Consider the following 27,264-nt stretch of genomic DNA (forward strand, 5'->3'; position numbering starts at 1 on the left):
CCTCATTTTCATGTACCTACCACATACCAGATATTTCTTTTCTTGAATCTTTGGAAAAAATCCTAAGTGAAGGAAGCCTTCATCCAACCAACCTCTTTTTTTTTTCTTTTTAGATGACAGCCTGTCTCCAGACAATATGGACGTACTCAAAACCCTCAACCACAGTTCGAAGTCAACAACGGGCAATTTGACCTTCTCATTCACTCACCTTGCTGCGATAACCATCCTCATGCCAACGATACGACACCTCTACGTTGACTACAAAAACTTCATCGCATTGGGTCCTGGAGGCACGCCAAAGACGATTATGGGCTATTGCAAAGTCAAAGCACTAAGCTTGCTGGCTCTCCGTGACCCATACACACCACCGAAGATTCCGTGGTCCATGGTACAAAAACAGGGCACTTTGTCAAGTCTACCACAAAGAGAAGGCCCTCGGCCTTCGACTCTTGGAATCGCGCCTCACCGTCAAACGGACCAAAAACCATCGCAAGAGATGTACGAGAAATTGGCCAGTGCCCTACACACGATTGCCGAGGATAACCTACATCTTCTGGAAGGAACATCGTGTTTCGAAAAGCATGGCACTGGTCTGTTCAGCGACAACCCTCAACGACGGACTTGCGGAGGAGAAATCTGTCATGCACATCCTTCAGACGGATCATTGCATCTAACGCTGCACCCCGCCGACGCGAAGATCATGCTCGAGGGCGGTTGGGGCGAAAGACACCCACTAGCAAGAGGCGGATGGCTGGAAAGATTCGTCCCTGGAGGGTTCGTCATGATATATGCGCCTCGCAACGACGTCGAGCTCGATGTGGTACTGGAAATCGTACGCGCTGCAGCATGGTTTGTCGGGGGTGAAGAGATCAAGAGCGAGCATGACAAGCGCAGGGACAGTGGCCAGGAAGAGTGCGTCGCATGTTGAGGCCGTCGTTTGTTGAAAGCATGTGAGTCTTTGAGCAGGAAGGGGGGGGGGATTTCGAAGGGCCGACCATTGTCGACAAGAGTGGGGGCTAAGGGCAACGGGATTGACATTGACATGGACACGCGGCGCAAGACGGCTGGGATTGAACACACGGGGGTAGCGAGGTGAACGGAGTCTCTGCAAGTTATTGATAGCTCTGTACTTTACGGGCTTGGTATGGACGTACATGACGAATCTGACACGGCTTGTTGGAGTCTTGAGAATGACATCACTCCGCATCCACGGCAAGGCATTCAGCCCTTCGATGAACCACTTCTTGCCAATGATTGAACAAAACGTCCAAGGTGTCTTCACGGCAAGACTGAGCTGCAGGGCAAAGGTAGGGTAGAATCTGTTGTCTCGTCTGACAATCTGGAGATTACGTGCTTGCTTGGTTCCACTTTTTGTTTTTGCGGCCGCGCAGAGATCCGACAACTTCACCGACTTGACCAGGATTTGAACGAACGCTCGAGAGCTTTTGCGACAAGAAGCTTCAATTGATACGAACCGATCTCATTCGAAGAGACATTCCACTCTACCTGATCATATACCCGTTCTCGCGGTAAACTAACGCATTCCCGGTCAATGGAGTCCATAGTTTGGAAGCGTTGAAGATGACCGTGTGGAGAGCGCTCCCGCGAACAAGCTTGAAGATGGAAGCGCCACAGATCTCGGCGTACGACATCCGTGAATGCTTCAACCCTTCCTCATGAGGCTCTGACCACACTTTTTGTCGAGCCGCGGCCGCCACAGTTGCTTGCCTTTGCGGTTAAGCTCAAATCCTTCTGGGCAAGGCTCGTCATTTATAAACCTGTTGTCTGCCGCAACGCGCCTGTTTTCTTCCTCCTAGTCTCAGTACACCGAATCGACTCGCCTGTCCATTATCTTGATCAATTCCGGTGGTTAATGCTGCCCGAATTCAACCGACGCGACCTTTTCACCTACTTCACGCTCGTCCGGAGCATTCGTTCGATAAAATGGCGTTAGGAAACCTTTTCAAGCAGAAGCCTACTATCGTTGCCGATGCACCTCCTCTCCCGAATGCGCCTGAACTCGAAAAGCCAATGTGTGGCAACGAGGGATACGGCGACCAACCTGCAGGCTACGATCCGGAAAAGACTGGCCCTAGAGGCATGAAGATGAACAGAATCGATGGTCCCATAACCAAATCCATCGGTCAAGGCGACTTCAGCGACGACAGCTCCGGTATGTCGGTGGGCAAGCAGATGGAGATGGAGGCTGGAAATGCCATCAAGTACAGGACTTGCAGTTGGCCAAAGGTGTGACCCTATTGCGCGTGTTTCGTTTCCTCACCACACTCCCACTCGCGACATGGAGCGAGCCAACTCTCTGCCCTAAGCGACAAACCCTTTCCTTCTCTCAGATTGCCTTATGCAGCAAAACCCAGCACTACTCCATTTCTCCTTGCCCTATTGCTTTCTCTTTGCGAACCCTCGAACGATAGCTCTTGCGATGAGCGTACAAGAACCGACCTAATCCATATTCTAGACTGCAGCGCTGTTGTTCTCTGAGTATATCTGCTTGGCCATCATGTCGTTCCCATACTCGTACGCTACTTTGGGTCTGGTCCCTGGTCTAATCCTGACTGTTGTCGTTGCCGGTCTGGTTCTGTACACTTCTCTGGTTCTCTGGTATGTTGACAATGAAAATACTCTTGGAAACATGATCTGACGAAATTTATAGGGAATTCTGCCTGCGCCACCCTGAGGTCAAGGATGTCTGCGACATTGGTCAGATGCTCTTCTGGGGTCAAAGATGGGCATGGTGGGCTACTGCCTTCATGTTCCTCCTGAACAATACCTTCATCCAGGGATTGCATTGCTTGACCGGTGCCAAGTATCTCAACACCATGACTGGTCACGGTCTCTGCACAATTGGCTTCAGTGCCATCGTTGCCGCCGTTTCCTTCTTCGCGTCGTTGCCTCGTACGTTCAACACTCTTGCTTTGTTGGGTACAGCATCGGCGTTCTTCACCTTCATCTCAGTCATCCTGGCCACCATCTTTTCTGGTATCGAGGATCATCCCGCTGGATATCCCAAGTTCGGCGAGCCTCGCGTGCTCGCAATCCCTGAGAAAGGCACTACTTTCGTCGCTGGAATGTCTGCGTTCATGAACATCAGCTACACCTTCATCGGTCAAATCACCTTGCCTTCTTTCATTGCTGAGATGAAGAACCCTCGCGATTTCCCCAAGGCTCTTTGGGCTGTTACCATCGCCGAGGTCATTCTTTTCTCGCTTGTGGGTGCTATCATCTACGCCTACACTGGTACTCAATACTACACCGCACCTGCCTTTGGTTCTTTGAGCAACGAAGTGTACAAGAAGGTCAGCTTCTCGTTCATGATCCCGACTATCATCTTCTTGGGAGTACTTTACGCCTCGGTCTCGGCTCGCTTCGTATTCTTTAGAATCTTTGCGGGAACCAGACACATGGGCAGCCACACTGTTGTTGGCTGGGCAAGTTGGGCTGCCATTCTGCTCTGCACTTGGATCCTCGCTTTCATCATTGCCGAAGTCATTCCTTTCTTCAGTGACTTGCTGTCGCTCATGAGTTCGCTCTTTGACAGTTTCTTCGGCTTCATTTTCTGGGGTATGGCTTATCTTCGCATGCGCAGAGCAGACTACGGACCAGACTACTGGAAGAACAGGGGATTCAGAGGAACCTTTGGGTTTGCCTTCAACCTGATCCTTATTGCCATCGGATTGCTGTTCCTTAGTGGTGGAACATATGCTTCCGTCCAGAGTATCGTGGACGGGTACAACTCATCGACTTATGGTACAGCGTTTTCTTGTGCCGATAACGGTCTGTAGAAAAGTCAAAGACATTTGACAAGGTTGATATGAGAATTGCTCAGACTTGAATGATGTTAATGACGAGCAGTGGGCGTGAACTATGATTTTTCCTTATACTAAATTGATAGCTACTTTTAATCGATCTCTTCATGTTCCATGTCACCGTCCTGAATGACCAGCATTTAATACGCCCATTGTGCTAGGGCTGGTCAACCACAATTAGGCTAATTGACCTATGTGATAATTCATGTGATAATGCCAAGAGCGATGACGAGGGGGTGAGCTTCTGCCATGTGTTCTTCTGCAACCTCTCCAACTTGTGTTGTTTTGAGACAACATACCACTCCCTCTCGCCTTTCACGGCGCTCAAACTTTAGTGTCATCTTCAAAATATCATGTCTTCAATCTCCGACTACGTTGATCTTGGACAGCCAATGTTTTGGTGTGAGTCAACTAGGCACCGACATCACGGCAGAGTCAATGCCACATAAGAGGAGACACGCTGATTGAGACAACATAGTGTCTGCAGCTAGTATCTGTTTCAACCCTACTTTCTGGAAGTGAGCAAACGACGTCTGGACGGTTGATCTTGAAACAGACTTACTAACAACCCCTTAGCTCGGCCGCAAGATCAGGTAAGGTTCAACAGTCGCGAGTCTACAAGCACGACGAAAGAAGACGCAGAAGCTGTGTGATACAAAACAAGAAGAGAGAGAAGAAGACAAAAATTGACATGTTTTTGCAAAATCTGCAGAGTACCACAACAAGACCATCACCAAGCTGTTTGGTGGCAACTCGCTCTACGGCTGCTATGCCCTCGCCGTGACAATCTTCACCCTTGGAATCGTTCGAGACAGCATGTACGCATCTCCTTTTTTACCATCTTGACCAAGAAGCAACCACCCGTTACGCGCCAAATCCGTCAATCCTCGTCCCACAAAGCACCAAACTCCCTAAAGCGACACACGATCTTCGAAAGAAGCCAGACAATGATTATCTGCTGACATGACACAAGCTACGAGCGTGCTCTCCGAAGCCAACCTACGCACCCGCTTCTACTCGGGCCCGTGTCTGAAGCCCTGGCCGTTGGTCTGTTCGTCTCGGGCAATGTCCTTGTTCTGACGTCCATGTACGCCCTCGGCATTACAGGCACCTACCTCGGCGACTACTTCGGCATCCTCATGGACGAAATGGTCACCGGCTTCCCCTTCAACGTCTGCTCGGCACCCATGTACTACGGCTCTACCCTCAGCTTCCTAGGATCGGCATTGTGGTTTGGCAAGCCTGCCGGGGTGATGTTGACAGGACTGGTATTCTTGGTCTACAAGGTCGCTTTGACGTACGAGGATCCATTCACTGGTGGTATCTACACCGAGCGGGAGAGAAAGCAGAAGGCTGAGGGCAAGAAGGTGCGTTGATCACCTCGAGGTCAAGAGATGGTGGGCGAAGGATGTTGAGAAAGAGCAAGGTGAGGAAGGAAGAGTGAGGGGCAGGAAAGACTGGACTCTCGCCAGGTCAGACAGAGCTGGTGGAGGGAAGAGAATCAAGATCGAGTTGCTTGATGGCGCGACTAAGCAGAAGAGGGAGAAATGAAGGAGTATGCGTACAATATGTACATGTCATTACAAAAGTTGTGGTCTCAGAAAGCGTGCCTCATCCGAGTCGTATGCCCAAAGAGCGTTGGAGCATTTTGACTTGATCATCGAACTTTTCATAGGCGTCATGCCTCAACCTCATGGCCCTCTTATCACGTCGCCTAAGCTCACGCATCAATCTCACTGTGCTTAACTCTTACCTCATCATCTTGACACTTACAACAGACCGGGTACATCCTTATGCCTAGTACCCCAAACGTACAGCAGATTCCTCACAATCTTGTCTTCAAGGCCTTTGTACATTGCAGCATTGTCCAAAAACTGTAGCGTCTGTGATATTTGCTGAGGGCTGAATGAAGATGTGGGGTTGCGGAAGGATGAGCGGAGGTGTGATTGCAGTGTGTAGCGGGCGGGTTTTGCGTAGCGGATTGCTTGGAGCGATGTCCGGAGGAGATGGCGGTATGCGTGGATGATTTGTTGCGACATTGGTGTCGGCTTGTATTGTGTCGTGATATGGTAGATGAGCGATGGGAATGACGCTGTGAAGGGAAAGTGTTTGTGTTTGGTTTGTTTGTTTGCGAGGGTTCAAGGATGCGATAGATGGCATCCTGAATATTCAAGCAGTGTTCACAGTCTTAGTGCTTTCTGAACATGACGGTGACAGAGCTGTTGGGCCATCCTATAGCAATCGGTCTTGTAGCGGTCCTGATCGCCAGTGCCGCAATGGGTTTATTCTCGTCCAACAAGCATTTCCCCGTCGAGGGACGGGTGAGTGTGTCGCAACCACTCGGGTTGTTCTAGATATGCTGACACGACGACTCGTAGACGGTCTTGATCACAGGCGGATCGAGTGGGATGGGTAAAGCTCTCGCGACCAAGCTGGCTCAACAAGGTGCAAATGTCTGTATTGTCGCAAGAACACAGTCCAAACTGGACCAAGCAATCGAGCACATCAAGGTGCTTGCTCCTACATCTTCGATCCCAATACCCACCTTGACTGACCATGCACGCAGTCGCACGCCAAAAGCCCAACCCAACGATTCCTAGCTATTAGCGCCGACTGCACCTCTCCTGATGAGAACATGCGTATCCTCGCCCAGACCACCTCATGGAATAACTCCCAAGCACCCGACATTGTCTGGGCAAACGCCGGCTCATCCTCCCCTGGCCTCTTCCTCGACACTCCTCTTGAGACACATCGCTCCCAGATGGACACAAACTACTGGGCTTCCTTCTACCTCGCCCACGCAACTCTCAAACTCTGGCTTGCACCGCAGCAAAAGAAAGAGGTCATCAAACCAAGACATTTCATCATCACATCCAGCAGTGTCGCTTTCGTGGGTGTCGCAGGCTACACTCCCTACGCTCCTGCCAAAGCTGCTCTCAAGTCTCTGGCTGACTCGTTGCGTATGGAGTTGAATCTCTACAATGGCAGTATCAACTCTTCAAAGCCTTCTCCCGCTGCCGCTACCAACATCCATCTGGTCTGCCCTGGCACCATTCTATCTCCTGGCTATGAAGCTGAGAACCGCACAAAACACCCCGTCACCAAGATCCTCGAGTCTGGAGATCCAAAACAGTCTGAAGATGAGGTAGCAGACGCTTCTCTGAGGGGACTACAAAGAGGTGATTACGTTATTACGACACAGTGGTTGGGTCATGCTATGAGAGTCTCTGCTCTGGGTGGCTCTCCGAGGAATGGCTGGGGCATTGTTGACGTCCTCTTTGGCTGGGTCACTGCCGTTGCTTGGTTGTTCATTGCTCCCGATATGGAATCGAAAGTGTGGAATTGGGGCAAGGAGCATGGCTGCGCATAAAGTCTCGATGGAAAAAGCTTTGACGATTCGTATATGATACCCTTTTGTCTTCGAGCTCTGCTTGCTCTTCTTCTGGTGTATTCCATCTACCGAGTGTGCTCAAGCCTTATCTTTCACGTTGGCATCGAGCCATACCGTGAGCCACGAAAGAGTACAACCGCACTCGCGCAGCTCTCGCTTATCAACATTACCGAGTCCTGTTACATTTCAACATCCTACTGATCTGGTTCTGTATCCTTCACTTACCGACTCTATCTACTTCGTCACTCTTCCTCGTCACTTGTAGTATCTTCTTCCTACACTCGCACATCTCATACGCCAAAGATTCGCCATGGCTCCGACTACACCAAAGACACCCAAGAAGAGCGGTCCCACTAGACGAGTGTATGTTACTTGTGTGAACAACAGTCGCTTTGGACTGACACACACAAGGCTCAGCAGTACTGCCTCCTCGCCTACCAGTCCAATCTCTCGTGTTCGCAAGTCACAGAAAGATGCTCCAGAGTAAGCAATCCGCCTCGCTCTTTCACTCTCTTCCCTTCACTAACCAAACACCACAAGCCTGGGCAGCGAAATGGTGTTTGTCCTTCTCGGCGACGGCCCAAAAGCCTCTCGTGAAACCAAACTCTTCCACAGAAACCTTCTCATGTCCGTCTCCGGCTTCTTCGCCGCCGGTCTGACCTCTTCATTCAAAGAGGCCTCAACCGGTCTCTTTGAGCTCGAAGAAGAAGACTCGGCTACCTTCTCTGTGTTTGAGCAATGGGTTTACAGAAACCGGTTGTTCATCAAGAAACCCATCACTTCCTCTCCTGATCTTTTCTCAGACACCGAAGACGACCGACAAGAGTGGGAATGTTTGCCCCGTCTCTACACTCTGGGCGAACGCCTGGATGCGCCGAGATTCAAGGATGCGGTTGTCTCTGCCATCATCGAGAAAGTCAATGAGAGTAAAGTTGTTCCCGACAATTGGGCTTCGTACGTGTATCAGAACACTGTTCCAGCTTGTGCGCTGCGCCGTTTGATCGTTGACTTTCATGTCTTTGCTCATCAGTTCAAGTTGTTGAAGAAAGGAGCTTGTCCTGATTCTGAAGATCCGGAGATGCAATTTGTGCAGGATGCGATTGCGAGGATGGCTGATGCTGGGCAAAAGGTCTTCGCTGTCGATGCTGATGCTGAGATGCCTTGGAATGATACGTGTGCTTATCATGAGCATGGTGAGGGCGCCTGTCATTTGGCTGAAGATGATGAGGAGGCTGCCCCTTCTCCCAGTCCCACTCCACTCAGACGCAGTGCTAGGTCTGCACCCACGCCAAGTCCCTTCCACACCAAACAATCGTTGGGCTGACACCGTTTCTCCAGATACTCTCAGGGTGGGTAGAGGTTTCAGGGTTGACACTCCTCGTCCTCTTTGTGTCCGTGTCCTGTCGGACAGCACTCAAGAGGCTTGATTCTAGCAACCTCATGACTTTTCGAACATCGACTGAATCTCGGCTGCCATGAAATACGCTCTGAGCAGGCTGGAGGTTACATGTGGTTCGCAAGTTGACGGGATGCATGGGTATCTGACATGCTCATCATAGAGTCTGGGATTCTCGACGTTCTCTCAGCAATGATGAAAGAAAAGGAAAAGAAAAAGCAAGGAACATGCATGGAATGATGGGAATGACATGGGGGGCGAGATGGTATGGATGAACGGAACAATGAACGAGAGGTGAGAACATGGCAAGGATGCGAGAAGAAAGAGATGAGATACGACAGAAGATGCGATCATAACATTGACGAGGGCGACGTTTGTGTTTTACATGGCAGGATGACCATGGGTTTCGTAAGAGCACAAGGATGGCAAGCATGCTTACAAGTCATAGAAAGAGCTGAAGCATAGACGGTAATGCTTTCCTCTCCCCGTCGGTGAAGCTACTTCCAGCCTTCCTTTTCCTCCTTTCTTCGTTCTTCAATCTTTTCCTCTCCTTCCTCTCGATCTCGGCCAACTCCTTTTCTTTGTCAATGATAGCAACCATCTTCTCAGCCATATCCTTATTCTTGAGCCCCTCAGCGTCGATAGCATCGAGAGTGTAGCGGTAACATCCATATACCTCCCTCGACCATAGAGGATTTTTTCCTTTTTCGCTCCCACCTTCATCTTGTACACCCTGTGCCAGCAATATACGATCCCACTCGTCCTCGCCCTTTGCAATCTCCAGATGGGCCTCCAAGGCCACCTTGCGATCAAGCCGTTTCTGACGGTCGACGATGCGGGATTTGAGATAGTGGGACAGAGCGGCGGGCTGGGGTTTTGTGAAGCGGAGGATGGGGACTTTGTTGGCTGAGACCAGCACAGGGATGCGGCGACGGGATGGCAGAGAGAAGGCTGGACGGGGTCGGAGTGCTAGTGCTGTTCCTGGTTGGGCGGCTGGTTTTGCTTCCGCAGTTGGGGTTGATTTGGGTGGAGCAGTGGTGGTAGTGGTCCTGAGTGCGGCGGGCATGCGTGCCTGCAGGCTTTTGAGGTGCGAAATACTGGACTCGTCTCCAGCGATTGCAGAGTCTAGATAGTCCAATGCCTATTCTCGTCGTCGCGTTAGAATTGATGATTCTACAAGAGATCAGGTTGAGAGCAAGACACACCTCGTAGCCACCAGCAAAGCCGATTTGCAGGGCGTTTCGACTCGTCACATGGCGATTCTTTGCGAAGGTGTTCCTGACAGCGGCTTGTAGAGTGGAGGCTTCAAGAGGTGGTGGTGCAGCTCGACATTTGTTCAAGAGGGCGCGGTATAGGGCAATCGCTGTGCAAGGCCCGTGTCAATGTCTTGTGCTGAATGACCGGAAGGCACCAACGTACCCGTCACACGATGCACGCCGGACTTGTGGGGCGCGAGAAATGCTGGCATAACATTCTATCGTTCTGCATGTGGAAAGGCACGAGCGAACAAGAGTAGTAGCATGACGTCTGGACGGGCGAGATTTGCATCCTCCAAGCCCTCCAAGCCTCACAGGCCAGTGCTGCCGAACCGAGACACCTTCTACGTTTTCCATGTTTCATCTATCCTTGCACGTGCCTTGGTACCGACTGAGACTCTCGGAACTCTTGTACACCACATGGACCCGACCGAGCACGCAGTCAAGTCGACTCTGACATCGAGACAGGATACAGATCGAGTCAACATTCTCGAGCTAGGAAACATATTGTACAAAGGGGATAACGAAAGAAGCTGCAACCAGAACCAGAACCAGAAAGACGAAACTCCAACATATCAAGTGTGTATCAACCATCCACCAAACTCTTGCGCCCGCTGGAAATGCTTCAAATCCTTCCCATAGCCATTGGCTCCCATCAAATCCAAACGAAAGTCCCAGAGTCCGCTCCTTGATCAGCCAAAGACCAGAGCATTGAGGATGTGTCCTTCCTTCCAGCTCGTCTGGCTCAAGACCTTGTTTTCTTCGAGAATCTTGCCCATGTACGCAAACTTGATCTTTTGCTCGATTCCAGCCTTCTCTTGCACCTTCTTGACAAGCACAGACACCTTTTGGTTTGTGCCCATCTCGACCACTACATCAGTGCCACGGTCGCTGAGTCTCGCTCTGACTGACACCATATCACCAATCTTCTCCTCCATGGCAACGCCCTTTTCGGCGTCGATCTCGTCGTCCGACTCTTCGTTGATGTCCTTGCCTTCGATCTGGGGCTCTGCAACGAGATCCTCTGGGTCAGACACTACCCAGCCAGGCATCTCGTACAGCAAGCCCTTGTCATCATAAACACCTCCTTTCTTCTGTCCACCTCTTCTTCTCTCGACACAGACTTTGCCAGTCGGGCAGGTAGCACCACTAGCATCGAGCATGGTTTGCGCCGCCTTCAGGTCACCAGATCGAAGGAGTTCCGACACTTGCTTCATGACCGCCCACATTTCGGGTCGTCCGCTGACTCTGGTTTCGAAGAAGGCTTCGCGCTGCCTTGCGAGTTCCGACCGTGTCCATGGCGTTAGTGCGAGTTGAGGAGGCGAGTGCTTGACAGTGGGTGCAGCGCGCAACGGCTGGTTGGGTCGGTCGATCAGTTCGGTGGGAGTGTTGGCCGAACTCGTGCGTGAGGGTGCACCGCGAGCAGTAGTAGACGAGGGATCCGGAGTCGCATGACGGGCAGCGCCCTCGTTGTCATCCGTGGCCGCAGCCCGGGATTCGCGAGACAAGCCACAGCCCTTCGTAACAATCAGCACTCTTGTCGCCTGCAGCCAAGAGGAGCAGGGGCGCATACCATTGTGTTTCTCACAATCTCATAATTTGTCCAAACAGACTTGGCCAAGGTAGTACTTTGCCTCTTCTGAACAAAGACAGGGTCAGAATTAAAGCCGATGATTGTCGTTATGAATGTGGTCGAAAAATGTTGTCGCGCCGTTGTGCTTGTGAGATTAATTCGCTGAGAACTGGAAGGGTTCAGAGGAAATGGGCGTTGACGGTCGGCGGTGGAACTGGCGCTGGTAAGAGAAAGAAGGTGACGGCAGATGCGAATAAGAAGGATCCCAAGGGAAAGGTAAAAGTCACGGATGTCCGAACGAGGGCAAGGCCAAGTTCAAGATGTCTTGGGCCGGCGACTAAATACTTTGGTAGAGATTTAATCTTTAAAGGGGCGGCGCCGGACAAGAGTCGAGGCTATCGAGCACACACTGACGACTGTCGGCAGAGAATCGAAGATGGCCCTCTGCAGACGGCGTGCAACACTACAGAAACAAGACACAACAGTCCAAGAAACCAGCGGGAACCTCGTCCGGCTCTCGTCCTAAAATTGGCAAATGGACAACGCGGATACAGGAAAGTCGTCGTCATGAATCATGGCCGACCAATGACTTCAGAAGTGAGCCGTGGGCCGCCCGTTTCCGAAGTCTGTTCTGTCAGCCTTGTCCGAGGAACGTCGACTGTTTCAGCTGCTCGACCTCATCCTGTCTGTTTTCCTCTGCAAACACTCGAGACGAGTCCACAACACATTGCAGGCCACTCTTGCAGACTCCGCAATACCGCCATATGACCATCTTTTCTACTCAAATCACATCCACCACGACCAGAGTCACGCGTTCGCATTCACGTAATCACCACGCCACTCTTGGGCCTTCGCTCATGGGAGTTCAGCTGAACATGAGACACTCCCGGCATCTAAACATGACAAAAGACGGAACAAGAATTTTGAGTGTGGAAAAAAGACAAACTTTCTATGGATTGGTTATTAGTTGCAGAGCGAGCATAGATCTGCCCGGGTACTTTCCCTCTTCCTCCCCTTTTCGTTATCAAGTGAAGTGGACAGGGTATCACGGGTATTCGCGATCAACAAAGCAGAACCAATAAATGAACAAACTTGCAGGAAACCAAAAATTGACAAAGCAGAAAAGACAAAACAAAAACCAATGCAGTGATCATGCCCGACACCGAACACTGCCTTTCTGGTCGAACGAAATCGACATTTCGAGGAGGGATCAGCGTGACGAGCACGACTGGGTATTAAGCAATGAGAGCGCTTCGTGGCCAGGGAAATCCAACGCTTCGCGGTATCTCATGTCTGAAACAAAACAAGCAGAATGAGAGGGGGTATCTGTATGTCAAAAAGAAATAACACATCAAGCCAGTTGCAGTGACCGACGCACTCGCAACGGCGAAGACGGGTCTTCAGCGTAATCGCTGGCCCACCAAATGGTCCTTCGAGGCATGCTACGCAGCGGCGGACACGGTGGTGTTGGCGGGAGTGTGTTGGGTCTCGCTGACGGGAAGGGCAGCATCGACGGCAGACTCCTCAACTTTGGGCTCAGCGACGGCAGGGGTGTCGACGACGGTGGGCTCGGTGACAGCCTCGGTGGCGGGAATGGCAGGAACGGGCTCAGTAGGGGCGACGTTCTCCTTCTTGACGGGACGAGCAGCCTGAGACTTTGTGCGGAAGAGGCCTGTGACCTTGCCGAGCATCGACTTGTCCTCTTGAGGGCTCTCAACATCAGTCTTCTCCTTCTTGGCACCACCGAAGCCGCCGAAGTAGGACTTGCGGCGGCTCTCCTTGGGGGTGGCAGCCTTGGGAGTCTCGATCTTGGTCTCGGTAGTGGGAACAATGGGCTCCTCGACAGACTTCTCACCAACGACCTCGGTAGTGGCGGCAGGAGCATCGACAACGGGAGCGGCGACGACCTCGTCATCCTTGGGAGGGACGGCAGGAGCTTCAGTGGTGGTGCCAGGAGCAGGGCTCTTGGACCTAGCCTTCTTCACCAAGCTGTCGAAGAAGCTCTGCTTGCGCTCAGCCTCGGGTCTGGCGAGAGGAGTCTCGACCTTGGTGGCCTCAAGCTCGGCCTCCTTGGGGGCCTCGGTGACGGGCTCAGCAACAATAGGAGTGGTCTCGACAGCGGAAGGGTCGAGGTTGGAGTTCTCAGTAGTGGGCTCGGGGAGCACGGGAGGCTCGGCAGAGACAAAGGTCTCCTTGGGAGGGACAACGGGAGCGACCTCGCTCTCCTTCTTCTCGCTGGTAGGGCTGCGGACCTTGTCGAAGAAAGCGCCGAACAGGCTGCTACGCTTGTTGGTCTTGGGTCTCTCTTCGGTCTTCTTCTTCTCCTCGATAGGCTTGGATGAGACACTGTTGACAACAGGCTTCTCCTCGGCAGCGGCAACCTCGACGGGCTTCTCCTCAGCAGCAACAGCGGCAGCCTCGACAAGGGCAGCAGAGTTGGCGACGGGAACCTCCTCGACGTTGGCAGGGACCTCGTGGGTAGGCTCAACGATGGACTCGACGGGCTTCTCCTCGGCAACCTTGAGCTCCTCGACGGGTGCGTCAATGACACGGGCAGCTACAGCAATCAGTATCATGAACGGATCATGTGAGCACAAACGACTTACCAATGGCCTCGGCCTCGAGAGGCGCAACAGTCTCGGTAACAATAGGCTCCTCGACGGCCTCGGTGGCGGGCAGACCAGCCTCGACGGCCTTCTCTTCGGCCTTCGCCTCCTTCTTCTCTTCCTTCTCAGCATCGTGCTCGGCCTTCTTGCCCATGATGCCACCGAAGAGGCTGTGGCGCTTACCGTTGCGAGAAGCAGAGCGACTCTTCTTGGCCTTCTTTGCCGCGGCCTCGGCATCAGACGAAGACGAGCTCGAGGTGGATGTGGCACGAGGTCTGGAAGCACCACGGGATCTGGAGGCGTCCATGCTCTTGCGACCAGCACCGGTGTGAGGAGTGTGAGACTTGACAAGGCCGGCGAGGGTCTCCTTGTAGGACTCGCTGGAAGTGACGGTGTCCTTGTTTGCCTTGGCCTCAGTCATGGCCATCTCGATGGCGACGAACCAGGCATCGCGCTCGGCATCGCTGGTGGCCTTGAAGGCGTGCTTGTGGTTGTGAATCTTGAAGGTGAACTCGTGGCCAGTAGCCTTCTCAAGGTCAGTTGCTTCAGACAGGTTCAAAACACCCTGGGGGTGCTTCTTCTCGTCGGCGTGCTTGACAAAGTAGAGAAGGCCCTTGCCGGTGTGGCTTGACCAGGCAGCGGTAGCATTGCCAGTCTCGGGCTTCTCGCCACGGAGGTAGGTGCTAAGGTTGTCGACTGAAACGGGCTCCTCACCCAACCAGAAGCTTCTCTTGGAGAACTTCAAGCTCCTGCTCTATGGTTAGTGTGTGATGTTTGACGATGTTTGCTGACATTGCTTACTTGATCAGGCCAGGGGCCTTGTAGCCAAGAATACCAGACTCGATGGCCTTCGATTCCTCGGTGGTGGTAGTGGTGGCAGGGGTCTCCTCTGCGGCGATAGCAGCAGCCTCGACTGCAGGGGCAGACTCGGCGACGGGGACCTCCTCGACGACAGCAGGTGCCTCAGTTGCGACGTGCTCGGTGGCAATGGGCTCTGATGCAGCTGCCACAGGAGTCTCGTCGACGATGGGCTTTGCGGTCTCCTCAACGGGGTCGACAATGGTCTCTTCGGGCTTGATGACAACAGGCTCGGCAACGACAGGAGCTTCAGCCGGAGCGGCGATGGTGTTGTGGACGTCAGACATTACGGATGGTGAAGAGAAGAGTATGAAGTCGTAAAGCTGGCAGGAGCGAAACAGAAGAATGTTAGCTTTGAGGTCCCTGGGTGGTGTGGTGTGATAGCCAAGATCACGCGGACACGGACAATCGCTGGCAGGCAAGATGTTGATACACACCTTGTATTAATTAGATGTAGAGCTGACAAGGAGTCAACTTATCAGGGGTCTCCGGCTCGAGCTAGCGCTGGTCTGCAGCGATAAGCAATGAAGCTCTGTTTGGAGGGAAAGGACGAGGCTGAGAAGTGGCACAAGAGTAGAGAATGAAGAGAAAAGATGGTCTAAACAGCAGGTGCAGTAGAAGAAAAAGGATGGCCGCATGTGATTGCAACGAGATTACCTCCTTCCAAGGGGTTGCATCCCGGGTCAAAGCTTCCTAGACTCTGCTGCGTGCGACAGGCGAAATTTGCCAGGCCTTGAGCAAGAGGCGGCCAAAAAAAAAACATCTGCGAATGCGACAAGACGTGCCTGTGATTTGCTTTGAATTTGGTCTATCCCGAATAGATTGACTCGCGCGGCGCCCGTTTCAGCTTCTTGCTAACCGCTCGGCCGCATCCTCGACCAGGCACAGAATCAACGGCCTCGCTGCCAGCATGCTGCAAATAGACTGTGTGTTTGTGCCCTCCGTCTACAGCTGCCGACTGTCGCAACACAGAGCCCAGCCATTCCCCCTGCTTCTCAAGTGCACATGATGCCTGCTCCCAGCCCTCGAGCAGCATCAGACGCGCAATCCCAGTCCCAATCCCTCCATGTGCAGACACGCGAAGACTGGTCTCGTGTCACTTCGTCTCGTGACAGGGCCGAGTCAGATTCGCATACCGCCGGTCGACTTCTTGACTGGCTCGGCCGATCATCTCTGCACTTCCACTCTCCGTTTGACAGGGCGTTAACGCCTTGCCGCAGAATCTCAAACAATAAACACATCACTGTTTTTTCTTCCTACCGCCGTACTCTCTGCCCTGCAGCAGCGGCTCCAACCTGTGAAACGCCGTCTTTAGCGGACAGTTGCGGCGCTTTCCATAACCTCCCGGCGACCGCATTTCTCTTCTATCGCGTCCTTGAGCGCTCCAACACTGCCGTTCGGTCTTCTGATTGTTGCTTGGTCCAAACAGAAACACGTCATTTCGAGTTCATTTCCCTTGATGGCAGATCTTCAGCTTTCGGTCCAAAGCTCGAGATGCCCCACTTGGTGTCCGCAAGGTGGTGTTACCCGCACGCAGGGTTCGGCCGCAGGGTCGAGAAACCGAACATCCCAACCTCCAGAAGCCAAGCCTCCTGGCTTGAGATGCTTAATTTACCACCAACTTCTCCAGCGGCGCATTCATGGCTCTACTCGACAGCCCCGGCAGTTTGAGCAGGCCTTAGGTGGCTAGGTCATAGAAGTCTTGTGGAAGAAAAACAGCGGTGACCGTACAGTCAGAAGGTGAAGAAACGTCCCTGCTCGTAACCTTCTAGCCTACCAGACTTTTGGCAACATCACAACACACCAATACACCCCTTCTCACCGACTATCGCAAGTTGCTCCTGCTTTCTCCGTTCAGAGTCCCAGCGGCGATCGAGATGGAAAAGAAGTGATCCCTCTACCAAATTTCAGAAAAACTCGTAGACTCGGTGGCTTGAGACACAATTACGGCAAAGAAAAGCCTGGCTGCAGACTATCAACACCCCAGCAAGAGAGCTAAATTTACCTAACCCATCGACCTCAACGACCATCAAAATTCCCCCGACATGTTTTTACTAACCTCCATGCTTAATCACAGTCGACCACTGTCCGTCCAATAATCGTTCGCACGACAAGAGAGCCACCGATCTGCATACGTGTCTGCCATGTCCAATGTAACCGTGTTTGAAACATGACACTGCATCGTTGTTGACCGTTCGTGAACCTCTTTCAAGGGTGAATGATTGGGCCGACCGATATTTATCGAGTCGCACATAGCCGACAACGGCATTTCTGTACTTCCCTCTGCACGTTCGATGCCCTCCTCACTGTACGACAACTTCATAATGCTTTGAGAAGTGTTGTGCCAATGCATTCAAAGTGGATGCAAATCTAGGATGGTATATACAGCTGTCGATCGTCTGACCCTGACCTAAATATCGAGCTTTCTTATAATTTGACTACCATTCCAAGCTATAAACCATATAATGCAAGTCTTGAGCAATCGATATGGTGGTTTACAGGTTGTTGTTAGTAAGACTCGATGTCTGCGACAAAGAAACTACTCATCCATCAACTCTCCCGTACGAAGAATCTTGTACGATTTGATTCCCTCAGGCTTCTTGAACCAAGTATGCTTATGCGCGGCAAAGCTCTCCATCTCAGGCGCTGGAATCACCGGCATCATACCCATCTTGACAATCGCCTTGCCAGGCAACATATCAACCTTTGACATGATCGGACTGGAAATGAAGTCAGCCACAATTCCTATAACGCAATTTCCGAAGACGATACTCACTTTCCATCCACAGCGCAAAAGTATCGATATACTGGGTTACCGCTATTGGTAGCTTTGTCCTCATAGACCTTTAGTGTGCCATCTCTATCTTTAACGTCCACTTTTTCCTCTTCCATGATCAAGTTTGCAGATACCACAGAGCCGGACACCTTTCGGCAGTTTGCGCAGTGGCAGAGGTGACCGCGTGGTTTTGTAAAGAGCTCGTTGTCGTGAATTGTCACGGTGATGCTGCCGCAGAGACAGGAGCCGGTCAGAGAGTCTTTGAAGGAAGACAGATCGTGTCGCTTTGGGTCGCCGGTGAGATGTGACATTTTGGATGAGAAATAGTGAGAGAGAATAACGAAATGTGATATATCAATGGTAGCTCAGAAAGAAGATAGATGATGGATGTGTGTCCTTGAGGTGATGTTATACTCGAAGTATAATAGGCTCTGTATTCCATATCCCCGCCATGTTTGCCGCGGCCCCCGCATGTATGTATGGTAGGGTATTGGTAAGCTGCACGGGATGGCAGTGAAGAGGACCATCCAACATCAATTCTTCAAATATCATTCATACAGTGCTGCAGTTGAATTGTTTATACATCAGACAAAAGAAAAAAGATAGAAGGGAAGAAACGCCACGCTCGCGTAACTTCAAGATGAAAGAACAAAGACATCAAGAATGCAAAGGTCGCCCTGACTCGATCTACCTGCAACTCCAAACGATATACGCATACTGACAATACACCCTGGCCTTCTTTTCTCCTCCTTACTGGATCAAACACCCACCGTGACATGCTATTAGACACAAAAGAAGGAACAGTCCAGAGATATAATATCGTCAGCTCAAAGGCACGAATGTGCGATCAACTGGCCGTGATAAGAACATATCTGCAAAAAAGAGCGTCAGTAATCAGAAACTCGGAACGGTGCCAGCGTGGGCAAGACTCACGAAGTGATGGCGTTCATCCTTTCGGCACTCAACTTCATGCCAACCTTCAGCATCTCCTGAGCTACTGCTGGCTCCTTGTCTTGCATCCTCTCCCAAGCCTCCAGCGTTAAGAGCCATGCCACGCAATCCATCTCGGCCATAACGGTACTGGTGCGTGCCGTCTCGGAGAAGAAGGGTAGCTCACCGCACGTCGTGCCGGAGACAATGCTTTCGTGATAGCTTCCCTGATCGAGATCATACTCTGCCCGTAGGATGCCCGACTGAAGAAGGTAGAAGCCATCGGGCTTATCACCACGTGAGTAAAGGATTTTACCTGCGGGGTAGGTGCGAGGTTCGAAGTAAGACACGGCGCGGAACCAGAAGTCTTCGTTGCGTGCCGTAAGGCCCTGGAAAGATTGCAAAATCAGTGGCAGCGGTTGCTTGAAGTGCTTCCAGCGGTTGCTATCACCGTTGGGTCCGCGGTGGGATTCCAGAGTCGTCGTGGCAGCTTGGTGCAGGAAATTACGTCTAGGTGATCCTACGCTCATATCTGCCGATGCAGGTGTTTGGACAGCTAAAGTTGAGGGGATGTCAATGTTCTCGGCAGAGGCTTCCTTTTGCTGATTCAGGGCTTCAATGCGTTGTTTGTCGGACAGAATGACCAACATCTCATTCTCGCAGGCTTCGAGCGCACCATTCAGATCCTCAAAGACCTTTGGAGGTGGGATCGTCGAGTCCTCGACAGGATCTTTGAAAAGACCGACCATCTGGAGACTCCTGCCAATCTCGCCTTCAAGACTTACTCCCGCCAGAGCTAATGTTACATCGCGGCGGTGTAGAATTCGGTTCATTCGGTTGAAGGCTTCTGCTGCCGAGAAGTCGATACCGGCAACGTGAGAAAAGTCCAGGATGAGGTAGCGGATGGGTTCTGCGGCAAAAGCTTCTGCTTCTATCAGAGCTCTAACCTTCTTCTCGACCTTGACGATACTGCCAAAGAAGAGATAACCACCCAGCTTGACCACGCGGATTTGAGGACCAACTTTGTGGAGGTATTCACGTTGACGGGGATGACGGCGTACAGTTGACTCTGCTACAGCACCAGAGAACTCGGCACGAATTACAGTCTTGCGTGACGTTTGAACAACATAGACCAGACAAGCAAGCCCAATGCCAACCGCGATGCCGACGACGAAATCATAAGCACCCATTACCAACGAGATGATGACAATGGTAGCATACTCCAGACGGTGCAATCGTCCGTAGGTAGCCCAGATGGCTTCTTGCGCAAGGTCGATGCCAAGCATGTAGATCAAGGTGCCGACAACCATGACAGGCACATAGCCTATGACAACGGGGCCAGCAACGAGGAGACCAAAAGTAGCTAGAGTCAACATGTAACCAGCAAGACGGCTATTGCCTCCAGTCTCGATGAAGAGCACACTGTTAACGAAGGCCAGGTAGTTTTGGATGCTACCAACGCAGCCAGACAGAGTGTTCGAGATGCCGTGCATGATCAGTTCTCTGTTGACGCTGACATTGTCCTCTTGTACGACTATGGCCAGGTTGGGGACGTTGATAGGAACGTGCAAGATGCCGAAGAAGGTGAGGGCGAATTGAGTAGGCACAGTTATCCAGATGGCATTCCAATCGACGAGATGGAACTTGTAATGGCTGTAAAAGTTATAAAATGGCAAACCAGCTTGGGGGGCGTCAAAGACCCAGCCTTTGCGACGCAGCTTATCCATACCAAGGTCGGGGACTGCAGCGACGACAATGTAGAAGATGGCGGTGATAGCAATATAGTATGCAGGGACAAGCCATGGGCGATCATAGTAATGTTTGACGGTCAACAAGAGAATCGCCAGGAAAAGAGGAGGTAGCCAGAGCACAATGGTATCTGCTTGGAAGAGCTTGTGAAGAACAGCAGAAGTGAATTCGAGGTTGCCATCCAATCGTGCCGAGACTTCGATGCCAGTGACGAACAAGAAGATACCCACACCTCCAATACAACCAGTAAGAATGCTGTGAGGGAAGAAGTTGACAAGCGTACCCAGTTTGGCAGCACCAAGACCGAGGAAGACAAGACCAGTGAGGATAGAACTCATAGCATAAGAAGTGATGACAGTGGCTCTCAAAGCATCAGGGTTGCTGGTGCCCATGTGGGCCATGATCATGTAGGTCATCTTGTGGAAGAAAGGCACAACCTCGATCATCTCGGAGCCGACACCTCCACTGAAGATGCTTCCGCTGGAGTAGGTCAATTGAGCAGTGATGCAACTCACGTAGAACATTGATACACCATCAGCACCCATGCTGGAAAAGACTTCCTCGCCGAGAGGGAAAAGAATGATTCCGTAGGACAGAGCATCCAGGAGATTCAAAAGGACACCGAGGAAGACAGAGGGCATGACCAGGGCGGGCTTGACAACGACTGTCTTGAAGACCTGTTGCATGTCCCACTCCTTGGGATTGGTTGCAACGCGGTAACCATCGGCGGCGACTTTTCGCATAGAGGGATAGGCATGTTGCAGCTTCTGCCACGACTTGACTCGGGGTAGTCGTTGGCTCTCGATGTCAGGCTCATCCTCGTCGTCGTCTTGAGTGCCGTCCAGGGTCTTGTAGGCCGACGCTCGTCTTGACGACCGTCTGCCGAAGAGGGGAGTCTCTTCATTGGCGTCATCTTGGCCAGCTTCACTGACAACCAGGCTCGGCACATCGCTGTAAGGACGTGGACGCGGGCGTAACTGGCTATCGTTCTGCTGCCACAGCATATTGGGCAGGTTGGATGTTGAAACTTCGGGCGAGACGGGCTCTGACTGCTCCTGGATGACCTCTGGCCGTGTCTGTCCCTTCTGAAACCTTTCGTCATCGCCCAAAGACCTTTCTGAATCGACGCTCTTCCTGTGGTGGGCCAGTTCGAGCGACTGTCTGGGAGATGAGGCCGAGTCGAAGCTTCTACGATGGGCGGTCGAGTCCTGCGATTGGCGGTTCGGAGGTTGAGCATCCGAGTCGCCTAGAAATGAGGACGAGAGTTCGGCCGTCTGCTCGCGCACGCCGGACGAAGAATAGTGGAGTGGTTCTGGTGGTTGGCGCATTAGTTGGGACTCGCAGCAGGGATTGGCATGGACTGGATCGTACCCTGGAAGCCGTGAGCAGCATGGTGGATGTAGGACCTGCTGGGAGTCTTGTACGAGGATGGCAGAGCCGAGATGGAAGTGATTGAGCGAGCTCTTGCTCTGTGAGTGGACGAGCGCGGACGGCTATCTTGAGCCTCCGAGTCGTCATCCTGGTGTTGCAGCTCGTCATTGGCAAAGGGCAGGCGCTGCTGGTGAGACGAGGCATCGGATGGCGTGCGGCCACGCTTGAACAGTCGCGACATGGTGCGACCAAGAGTCGGCGAGTTGGCAATGCTGGCTGGTTTGGCGGATGCTGCGGCTAGTAGAGGGATTGGCCCCGGCAAGTGCAAAGAGACGTGGGCTGACTAGACAACAGGAGGTACGCTGGCCCAGAGAGCCAATTGCTGCTATTTCAAGTCTGCATCAGGTTGAGGCCAGTGGGGAGTGCGAAAAAGCAGACACTATACTAGTATCAACAGTGACAGGATTCAATTAGTTGCGAGATAACAGCTGCTGCGCTGCACGCCGCATCCACCCGCGAACACACGTCCTCCAAAAAAAAAACGTCTGGCTGGCCTCGCGTCGAAATCCCTGCTCCACTTTTGCCAAAACTAAAACCTACCTAGACCTCAATGAACCATCCCTGCCAAGTTGCGCCGTACTCTTCTCTGCAAACACAAGACACGGCCTCTTCTCGTCCAGCCTCTGTCGTGTCCATATGTAGACCATCTCTTATTCTCAATCAAGAGATACGCCCCCGCAGAACACTTTCCACTTGGCAGCCATGTTCAGATCGACGTCATCTCTGGCGTTTTTGTCGTGACGGCGATCCGCGAACCACCACGTCAAGTGGTCGCGAACCTCCCCCACAGTCCTGATTCGTGCCAGCCGGCCATCCGATCCGCTAACTTCGCGCGTGGGTCGACCTTGTCAATGACATGGCCGGCACTGACTTGTCTGCACACATTCTCTTGTGCAGTATGGCCACAGCCATCGCCTTGTTCGCTGTTCTCGGTCCCGTCATCTTTGCTGACCAGACTCGTCTCGAGTCGAAGAAGGCTGCGACAAGCCATGTATTGGTGGTACGGTCTTGGATGCTGGCTTGCTGAACAGCCTCGAGGTTCAGCTGAGTTTCTGCAAATAGCCCTGCTGGATCAAACGCTCGACGTCTCCCTGACGGACATAGAATTGACTGTTCTTGGTGAGGTTGATGGCCCTGGTGATATGTGTGAGTAGAGTGCACTCGAGCAATTCCGACCAACTTACCCGTATTCTGTTTGGATTTCGCCAGCATCTTTCAGGACGCGGACATCAATGAAGAGATCGGTAGGTGGATCCAGGCTCCCGGTCAAATCAATGTCGGTCCATTGACCCTTGTAAGCGGCCAAGAGATCGCTGTACAGACGGACGTATTCCTCTTCTTCGGGACTGAGGCTGCTCTTGCTGTCTTGGACATTCATGGCTTGGGGTTCGGCGGACGTCTGGTCGTTTCCGAGGATATCAATGCCTTTCCAGCACATGTCTTCTAGCTTGTCGGTGCGCACGCGGTGGTAGGCCAGGAGACAACGTTTGTTGCGACGCATGCTCAGGTGGTTGACAAGGAGAGCGCATGCTGTAGCGGGGTCTTGGGAGGGGTTGAAAGAAGAACCAAAGGGCTCGAGCAGAGAGTTGACTTCTCGGTTGAGTTCGCGGACTTCGCGTACTACGGTGCGGACGAGCTCGGTCTGGTAGGCTGGCAGCTGGGGGAGTGCCTGGGTCCGCTTTGCATGTTGCACCTAGACTCAAACGTCAGTCAGTTGGGATCAAAAAGGGCACGAACAAAGTGTACCAGTTTGTTGCCGACGTCTCCATACATTGTTGTGGTGAGAGAGTGGATTTGTCTGCCTGGGCGGTCCAAGAGGACGCGACGGATTAGCGCCGTGACGGGTGACGGGTGACGGCCCACTTGCCGAGTCGTCGGCGCGTTGCTCTTTCTCCAGAGCTCGAGTCCACTTAACAACATTCTTTGCCTCTCTCACTCACCATCAAAAACACACGGAACGCTTGATCGGTCGACGTGACTTTTATTGACGCTAGCTCTCATCCAAATACAGACTTCATTATGCCCCTCCGCCGCATATCCAATTCTCCTCCTATATCAACCCAAGAACTCCATCCATGCAAGACCCTGCGGTCACGCTTCTATTGCTCGAGGAACTGCTGATATGGTGAATTGTCTAGCATCCCTCCCAATTGCGGATCCACAAGAAACTCTTCCTCTGCTGTTTCCTCAGTAGCCACCTGCCCACCACCCATCTCGAATCCGCCGTTCATGGCATCCTGATAGCTTGCTGTCTCGAGTCCGAGATTGTACGATGTGTGGTCGGGATGTAGCAGCAGCTCGTCGTGGCCCATGAAGTTGCCGCCGTGCTGAGGTGCTTGGTACGACGAAACCGGTGTCGCTCCCCTGGACTGCAACAACTCGTGGTGCTGTCCGCCGGGTAATGACACCAATGCTCCACTGGATCCAATCGATGCTGGCGTGCCGTTCAGAACCATGCGATTGTCGTGCATCTGTTGTCCTCCGCTTCCTTGTTGGTAGATTGCGTACTGGCCATGACCGTTTGACACTGCATAAGAATACGGTTGGTTGTAGTACATCTGTGCTTGGCTGGCAGCATATGGCTGGTATGACGCAGTGCTTCTTCCGCCATCCGTAAACTGCTGATACTTGACATCTCCGTGCGAGTAGTTGGCTGCATATGGATCCGTCATTCTTGGAGGCTGTTTTGCTTGTCTGCTCTGCCGTCCTGGACGATACTCGCCATCGGGCTCGCCTTCGGAACTGTACACGCTCTCGGGATAATCCAGGATACGCTTCGGAAACTTCATGTTCCTCTTGGGTGTAGCCTTCGCGGGTGCAAACTTGTACTCTGGAAATGCCCGCTGGTGGTTCTCTCTCTCAATCGTCGCCAACCGGTCGTAGTAGTCCTTGATTTCCTTCGGCTCTAGCTTTTTCCAGCTTTGACCAGTAACCTTTGACACAATCTGGTGGTTGTTCTGATCACACCATTTTTTGGTGCGCTCGGCGTAAGCGGATCGGTATAGCATGAACCTGTTCATCGGCCTTGCGATCTTGTTGGCTTTGGTCACCTCGGCACGCCTGTTTTCCACCGATCTGTTGACCCAGGCCTCCATGTCTCTCAAAGGTGTCTCCGAGTCTTTGGTCAAGACGCTCAATGGTGCTTGGAGTATGACGTCTGGTTCAGGCGCCTTCTTGGCTCTGTTCTTTCTCACTCCAGCAATTTGAGATATGCTGGTCGTGGGTGTAGACCGTGAGGAACTCATTGGCGAGTCCATGGACTTGGTCACTCGCCCGCTTCGCGTCTTTCTGCTATCATCGCTTCCAGTCGTGGGACGAGAGGCTGGAGCGCTGAGGCCGACATTCTGGTAATCGTAGCTGTCGTCGACGTACGGGCCCAGATTGCTGCCGTCTGGCCAGCCTGTGTTGTCCTTGTCATGGTCAGTGTGTCCTTGTAAATGCCCGAAAGGATACTCACGAAGGCAAAATTCTCATAGGCCTGTCCCTCGTTGTAACGTTCAATGTGGGACAGCTCATGATGGTTGTCTAAGGACGAGCCATAATGGCCTGACTGAGTGAATTGGTTGGATGACATTGCGATTTGCACTATGGCTGTCGGATTGGAGCAGGACGGAGTGTTGCTTTTGCTGTTTCAGACGTTTGCTCGGCCTTTTGGATGCACCAGATGTCGGCTTTGTTCAGTGTGTTGAAACGACTATTTTGTGACAAGGGATAAAGCAAATGGCAGCAGAGAGATGGTGTCGCCTCTGAGAGTTGCTGGATTTGATCTTGATCGGCTACAGGCTAAGTCACCAGCCTCGCACCAAGCGGTCTCGGATAAAGGTCGAAGGGGCTCCGAGTTAGTCTCACTTTGGAGCACAAAAGCAAGATAGTATGCGTCTTCTTGGCCAAACACCTGCAAGCTATGACTTGGTAAGCAAAGCTCTTGTGCTGTCAGAAGAACGGAACAAGGTTGTATTCGTCCACGTCAACCACGTGCGTGGGTCAAAGACAGATGCAACAAACCTTGTCTCTTTCTGCGATCGCGCTTCCTAAGTCGCGATATTTTGGTCGATGGCTGGGATTGTGGCTGTTGTGGAGTGACAAGCTATGGCTTTGAGCTATCGATTTGCTTGTGTCTCGACGCAGATGATCTTTGATGTTTTTTGTGTTAGACAAAGTCCTTACAACCTGGCAAGGGTCCCGCAAGTCGGTAGATTCTCCAAAGGAAAGAACGAAACAAGCAGAAAGACGATCAGGAGGTTACCAGGTTCTTTGTCGATTCGTCAAAGGTATTTGTACAGGCTCTGCCCTTGAAGATGAGCAAGTGCCGATTGCAAACTTGTCGTTCTGCAAATGGCCAACTACTGAAGCCGGACAAGCATCACCGCATCCGTATAGGGAGTTGAAGCCTGGACCCCTCTGACGCTCTCCTTGTCCGCCCGTTCTGGGACAAGTCTGCCTCCTATTGGATCTGCTCTGCTGCTTTCGAAAATCTACTCGGGCTACTGTCTTCATACAGAGCTCACTTGAGGTTGCGATAGTATTGGAGATGAACCATGTCTTTTACCAGCAAGATGGATTGCCTAGGCAAACCCTCGTTTCAGACAACGACGCTCCTAACTTTGATTGCAGCTGGCGACGCCACTACCTTGACTGTGGGATTGGCTGTCTTTCCGACAACTGACCCATTGCATCGGTACAGTTCGCAAGCCTCAGATCTGCAGGACCCACTGGTTTGCAGAAAGACACGATGACCTGCATCATTGAACAAGAGGAAGCATAGCGTGCTAAACTCCGCCCGCCCTACGAGCAATTCCACTTCAGACTGCATGTGCTGTTTACCTTGGGTACCTGTTGGGTCACTGCCCAATCACAGTCTTGCTCGATGGGGACCGCCGGACCCGGCCAGCACCATCAACATTCTTCAAGCAGTCGGTTATGCGACTCTAACCGCGACAGGACACCAACGGGCACGAAAACAAGACCGGAAACACACTTTTCAAATCTCAGACTGAAGTTGAAGCGAGGTCAACACTTCTTGACCATCACTCTGTCTTCCAGTCAAACTAGGCGTCATGACGCCGCATAGCCAAGATGGACACCACATGTGGCTCTGGTAATTATGGTCACCCGGCCAGCGGCAGGGCGGTCCGCACATGCATAGGGCTTGGGGAGATACATTGTTTGGTCCTGATTCTCGTGACTGTGTTGATCTGAGGCAAGGCATGTATGCATGCGTGCATGCACGTCCCAACACACGCAGGCATCCAACCCACCACTGCGGTCCTTGGGCTTCTGTTTGGATGGTCTACTTAAAGCAGCAGTTGGCTAGCACACAACCCCCTCATCCCTCGGCCGTAAGGCACTGCAAGAGCTACCCTCTCGAGATGCTTCACCCCCTCCGAACTAACAACCAGGCAAATATCAAGCTACTGCAAACGGTAGACATGATGCCCGTCTGACTGATCTTTCGCATCGAGACGGACAAGACG

The 27,264-nt window shown here is 52.2% G+C and overlaps 13 protein-coding genes across 13 annotated transcripts; 5 read left to right on the forward strand and 8 right to left on the reverse strand.

Moving 5' to 3' along the window:
* Window positions 1-136: 136 nt before the first annotated feature.
* On the forward strand, window positions 137-928 carry M436DRAFT_49464 (uncharacterized protein; the record flags this gene model as incomplete). Its single annotated transcript, XM_013570744.1, has 1 exon — window positions 137-928. The coding sequence occupies one exon, from the start codon at window positions 137-139 to the stop codon at window positions 926-928; it is 792 nt and encodes a 263-aa protein (XP_013426198.1).
* Window positions 929-2,100: 1,172 nt separating this feature from the next.
* Window positions 2,101-3,800, forward strand: M436DRAFT_49109 (uncharacterized protein; the record flags this gene model as incomplete). Its single annotated transcript, XM_013570672.1, has 3 exons — window positions 2,101-2,247; window positions 2,477-2,619; window positions 2,672-3,800. The coding sequence occupies 3 exons, from the start codon at window positions 2,101-2,103 to the stop codon at window positions 3,798-3,800; spliced, it is 1,419 nt and encodes a 472-aa protein (XP_013426126.1).
* Window positions 3,801-4,177: 377 nt separating this feature from the next.
* On the forward strand, window positions 4,178-5,200 carry M436DRAFT_49947 (phospholipid methyltransferase; the record flags this gene model as incomplete). The annotated part of the gene is made up of 5 exons (XM_013570844.1): window positions 4,178-4,226; window positions 4,303-4,342; window positions 4,401-4,417; window positions 4,537-4,642; window positions 4,798-5,200. 5 exons carry the CDS (start codon window positions 4,178-4,180, stop codon window positions 5,198-5,200), a joined length of 615 nt encoding a protein of 204 aa, XP_013426298.1.
* A 235-nt stretch (window positions 5,201-5,435) lies between these two features.
* Window positions 5,436-5,863, reverse strand: M436DRAFT_83045 (DUF1763-domain-containing protein; the record flags this gene model as incomplete). The annotated part of the gene is made up of 2 exons (XM_013570978.1): window positions 5,436-5,538; window positions 5,598-5,863. The coding sequence occupies 2 exons, from the start codon at window positions 5,861-5,863 to the stop codon at window positions 5,436-5,438; spliced, it is 369 nt and encodes a 122-aa protein (XP_013426432.1).
* Window positions 5,864-6,028: 165 nt separating this feature from the next.
* M436DRAFT_49647 (NAD(P)-binding protein) lies at window positions 6,029-7,194 on the forward strand (the record flags this gene model as incomplete). The annotated part of the gene is made up of 3 exons (XM_013570780.1): window positions 6,029-6,145; window positions 6,203-6,334; window positions 6,391-7,194. The coding sequence occupies 3 exons, from the start codon at window positions 6,029-6,031 to the stop codon at window positions 7,192-7,194; spliced, it is 1,053 nt and encodes a 350-aa protein (XP_013426234.1).
* A 583-nt stretch (window positions 7,195-7,777) lies between these two features.
* M436DRAFT_27045 (uncharacterized protein) lies at window positions 7,778-8,236 on the forward strand (the record flags this gene model as incomplete). The annotated part of the gene is made up of 1 exon (XM_013570636.1): window positions 7,778-8,236. A coding segment is annotated over one exon (459 nt), but the record flags the coding sequence as incomplete, so codon positions are not given.
* Window positions 8,237-9,053: 817 nt separating this feature from the next.
* Window positions 9,054-10,079, reverse strand: M436DRAFT_49011 (uncharacterized protein; the record flags this gene model as incomplete). Its single annotated transcript, XM_013570648.1, has 3 exons — window positions 9,054-9,752; window positions 9,817-9,974; window positions 10,031-10,079. The coding sequence occupies 3 exons, from the start codon at window positions 10,077-10,079 to the stop codon at window positions 9,054-9,056; spliced, it is 906 nt and encodes a 301-aa protein (XP_013426102.1).
* A 480-nt stretch (window positions 10,080-10,559) lies between these two features.
* On the reverse strand, window positions 10,560-11,443 carry M436DRAFT_64933 (uncharacterized protein; the record flags this gene model as incomplete). The annotated part of the gene is made up of 2 exons (XM_013570889.1): window positions 10,560-11,411; window positions 11,441-11,443. The coding sequence occupies 2 exons, from the start codon at window positions 11,441-11,443 to the stop codon at window positions 10,560-10,562; spliced, it is 855 nt and encodes a 284-aa protein (XP_013426343.1).
* A 1,439-nt stretch (window positions 11,444-12,882) lies between these two features.
* M436DRAFT_64934 (uncharacterized protein) lies at window positions 12,883-15,191 on the reverse strand (the record flags this gene model as incomplete). The annotated part of the gene is made up of 3 exons (XM_013570890.1): window positions 12,883-13,997; window positions 14,047-14,795; window positions 14,848-15,191. The coding sequence occupies 3 exons, from the start codon at window positions 15,189-15,191 to the stop codon at window positions 12,883-12,885; spliced, it is 2,208 nt and encodes a 735-aa protein (XP_013426344.1).
* Window positions 15,192-17,443: 2,252 nt separating this feature from the next.
* Window positions 17,444-17,991, reverse strand: M436DRAFT_49089 (uncharacterized protein; the record flags this gene model as incomplete). Its single annotated transcript, XM_013570666.1, has 2 exons — window positions 17,444-17,624; window positions 17,681-17,991. The coding sequence occupies 2 exons, from the start codon at window positions 17,989-17,991 to the stop codon at window positions 17,444-17,446; spliced, it is 492 nt and encodes a 163-aa protein (XP_013426120.1).
* A 618-nt stretch (window positions 17,992-18,609) lies between these two features.
* Window positions 18,610-21,102, reverse strand: M436DRAFT_49015 (uncharacterized protein; the record flags this gene model as incomplete). The annotated part of the gene is made up of 1 exon (XM_013570650.1): window positions 18,610-21,102. The coding sequence occupies one exon, from the start codon at window positions 21,100-21,102 to the stop codon at window positions 18,610-18,612; it is 2,493 nt and encodes an 830-aa protein (XP_013426104.1).
* Window positions 21,103-22,830: 1,728 nt separating this feature from the next.
* Window positions 22,831-23,563, reverse strand: M436DRAFT_83052 (GINS complex, Psf1 component; the record flags this gene model as incomplete). Its single annotated transcript, XM_013570979.1, has 3 exons — window positions 22,831-22,924; window positions 22,975-23,483; window positions 23,537-23,563. The coding sequence occupies 3 exons, from the start codon at window positions 23,561-23,563 to the stop codon at window positions 22,831-22,833; spliced, it is 630 nt and encodes a 209-aa protein (XP_013426433.1).
* Window positions 23,564-24,603: 1,040 nt separating this feature from the next.
* On the reverse strand, window positions 24,604-25,035 carry M436DRAFT_49268 (uncharacterized protein; the record flags this gene model as incomplete). Its single annotated transcript, XM_013570710.1, has 1 exon — window positions 24,604-25,035. A coding segment is annotated over one exon (432 nt), but the record flags the coding sequence as incomplete, so codon positions are not given.
* Between the last annotated feature and the right edge of the window lie 2,229 nt (window positions 25,036-27,264).

Source organism: Aureobasidium namibiae (assembly GCF_000721765.1).
Source record: "Aureobasidium namibiae CBS 147.97 unplaced genomic scaffold scaffold_11, whole genome shotgun sequence".
In the NCBI taxonomy this organism is placed as follows: domain Eukaryota; kingdom Fungi; phylum Ascomycota; class Dothideomycetes; order Dothideales; family Saccotheciaceae; genus Aureobasidium; species Aureobasidium namibiae.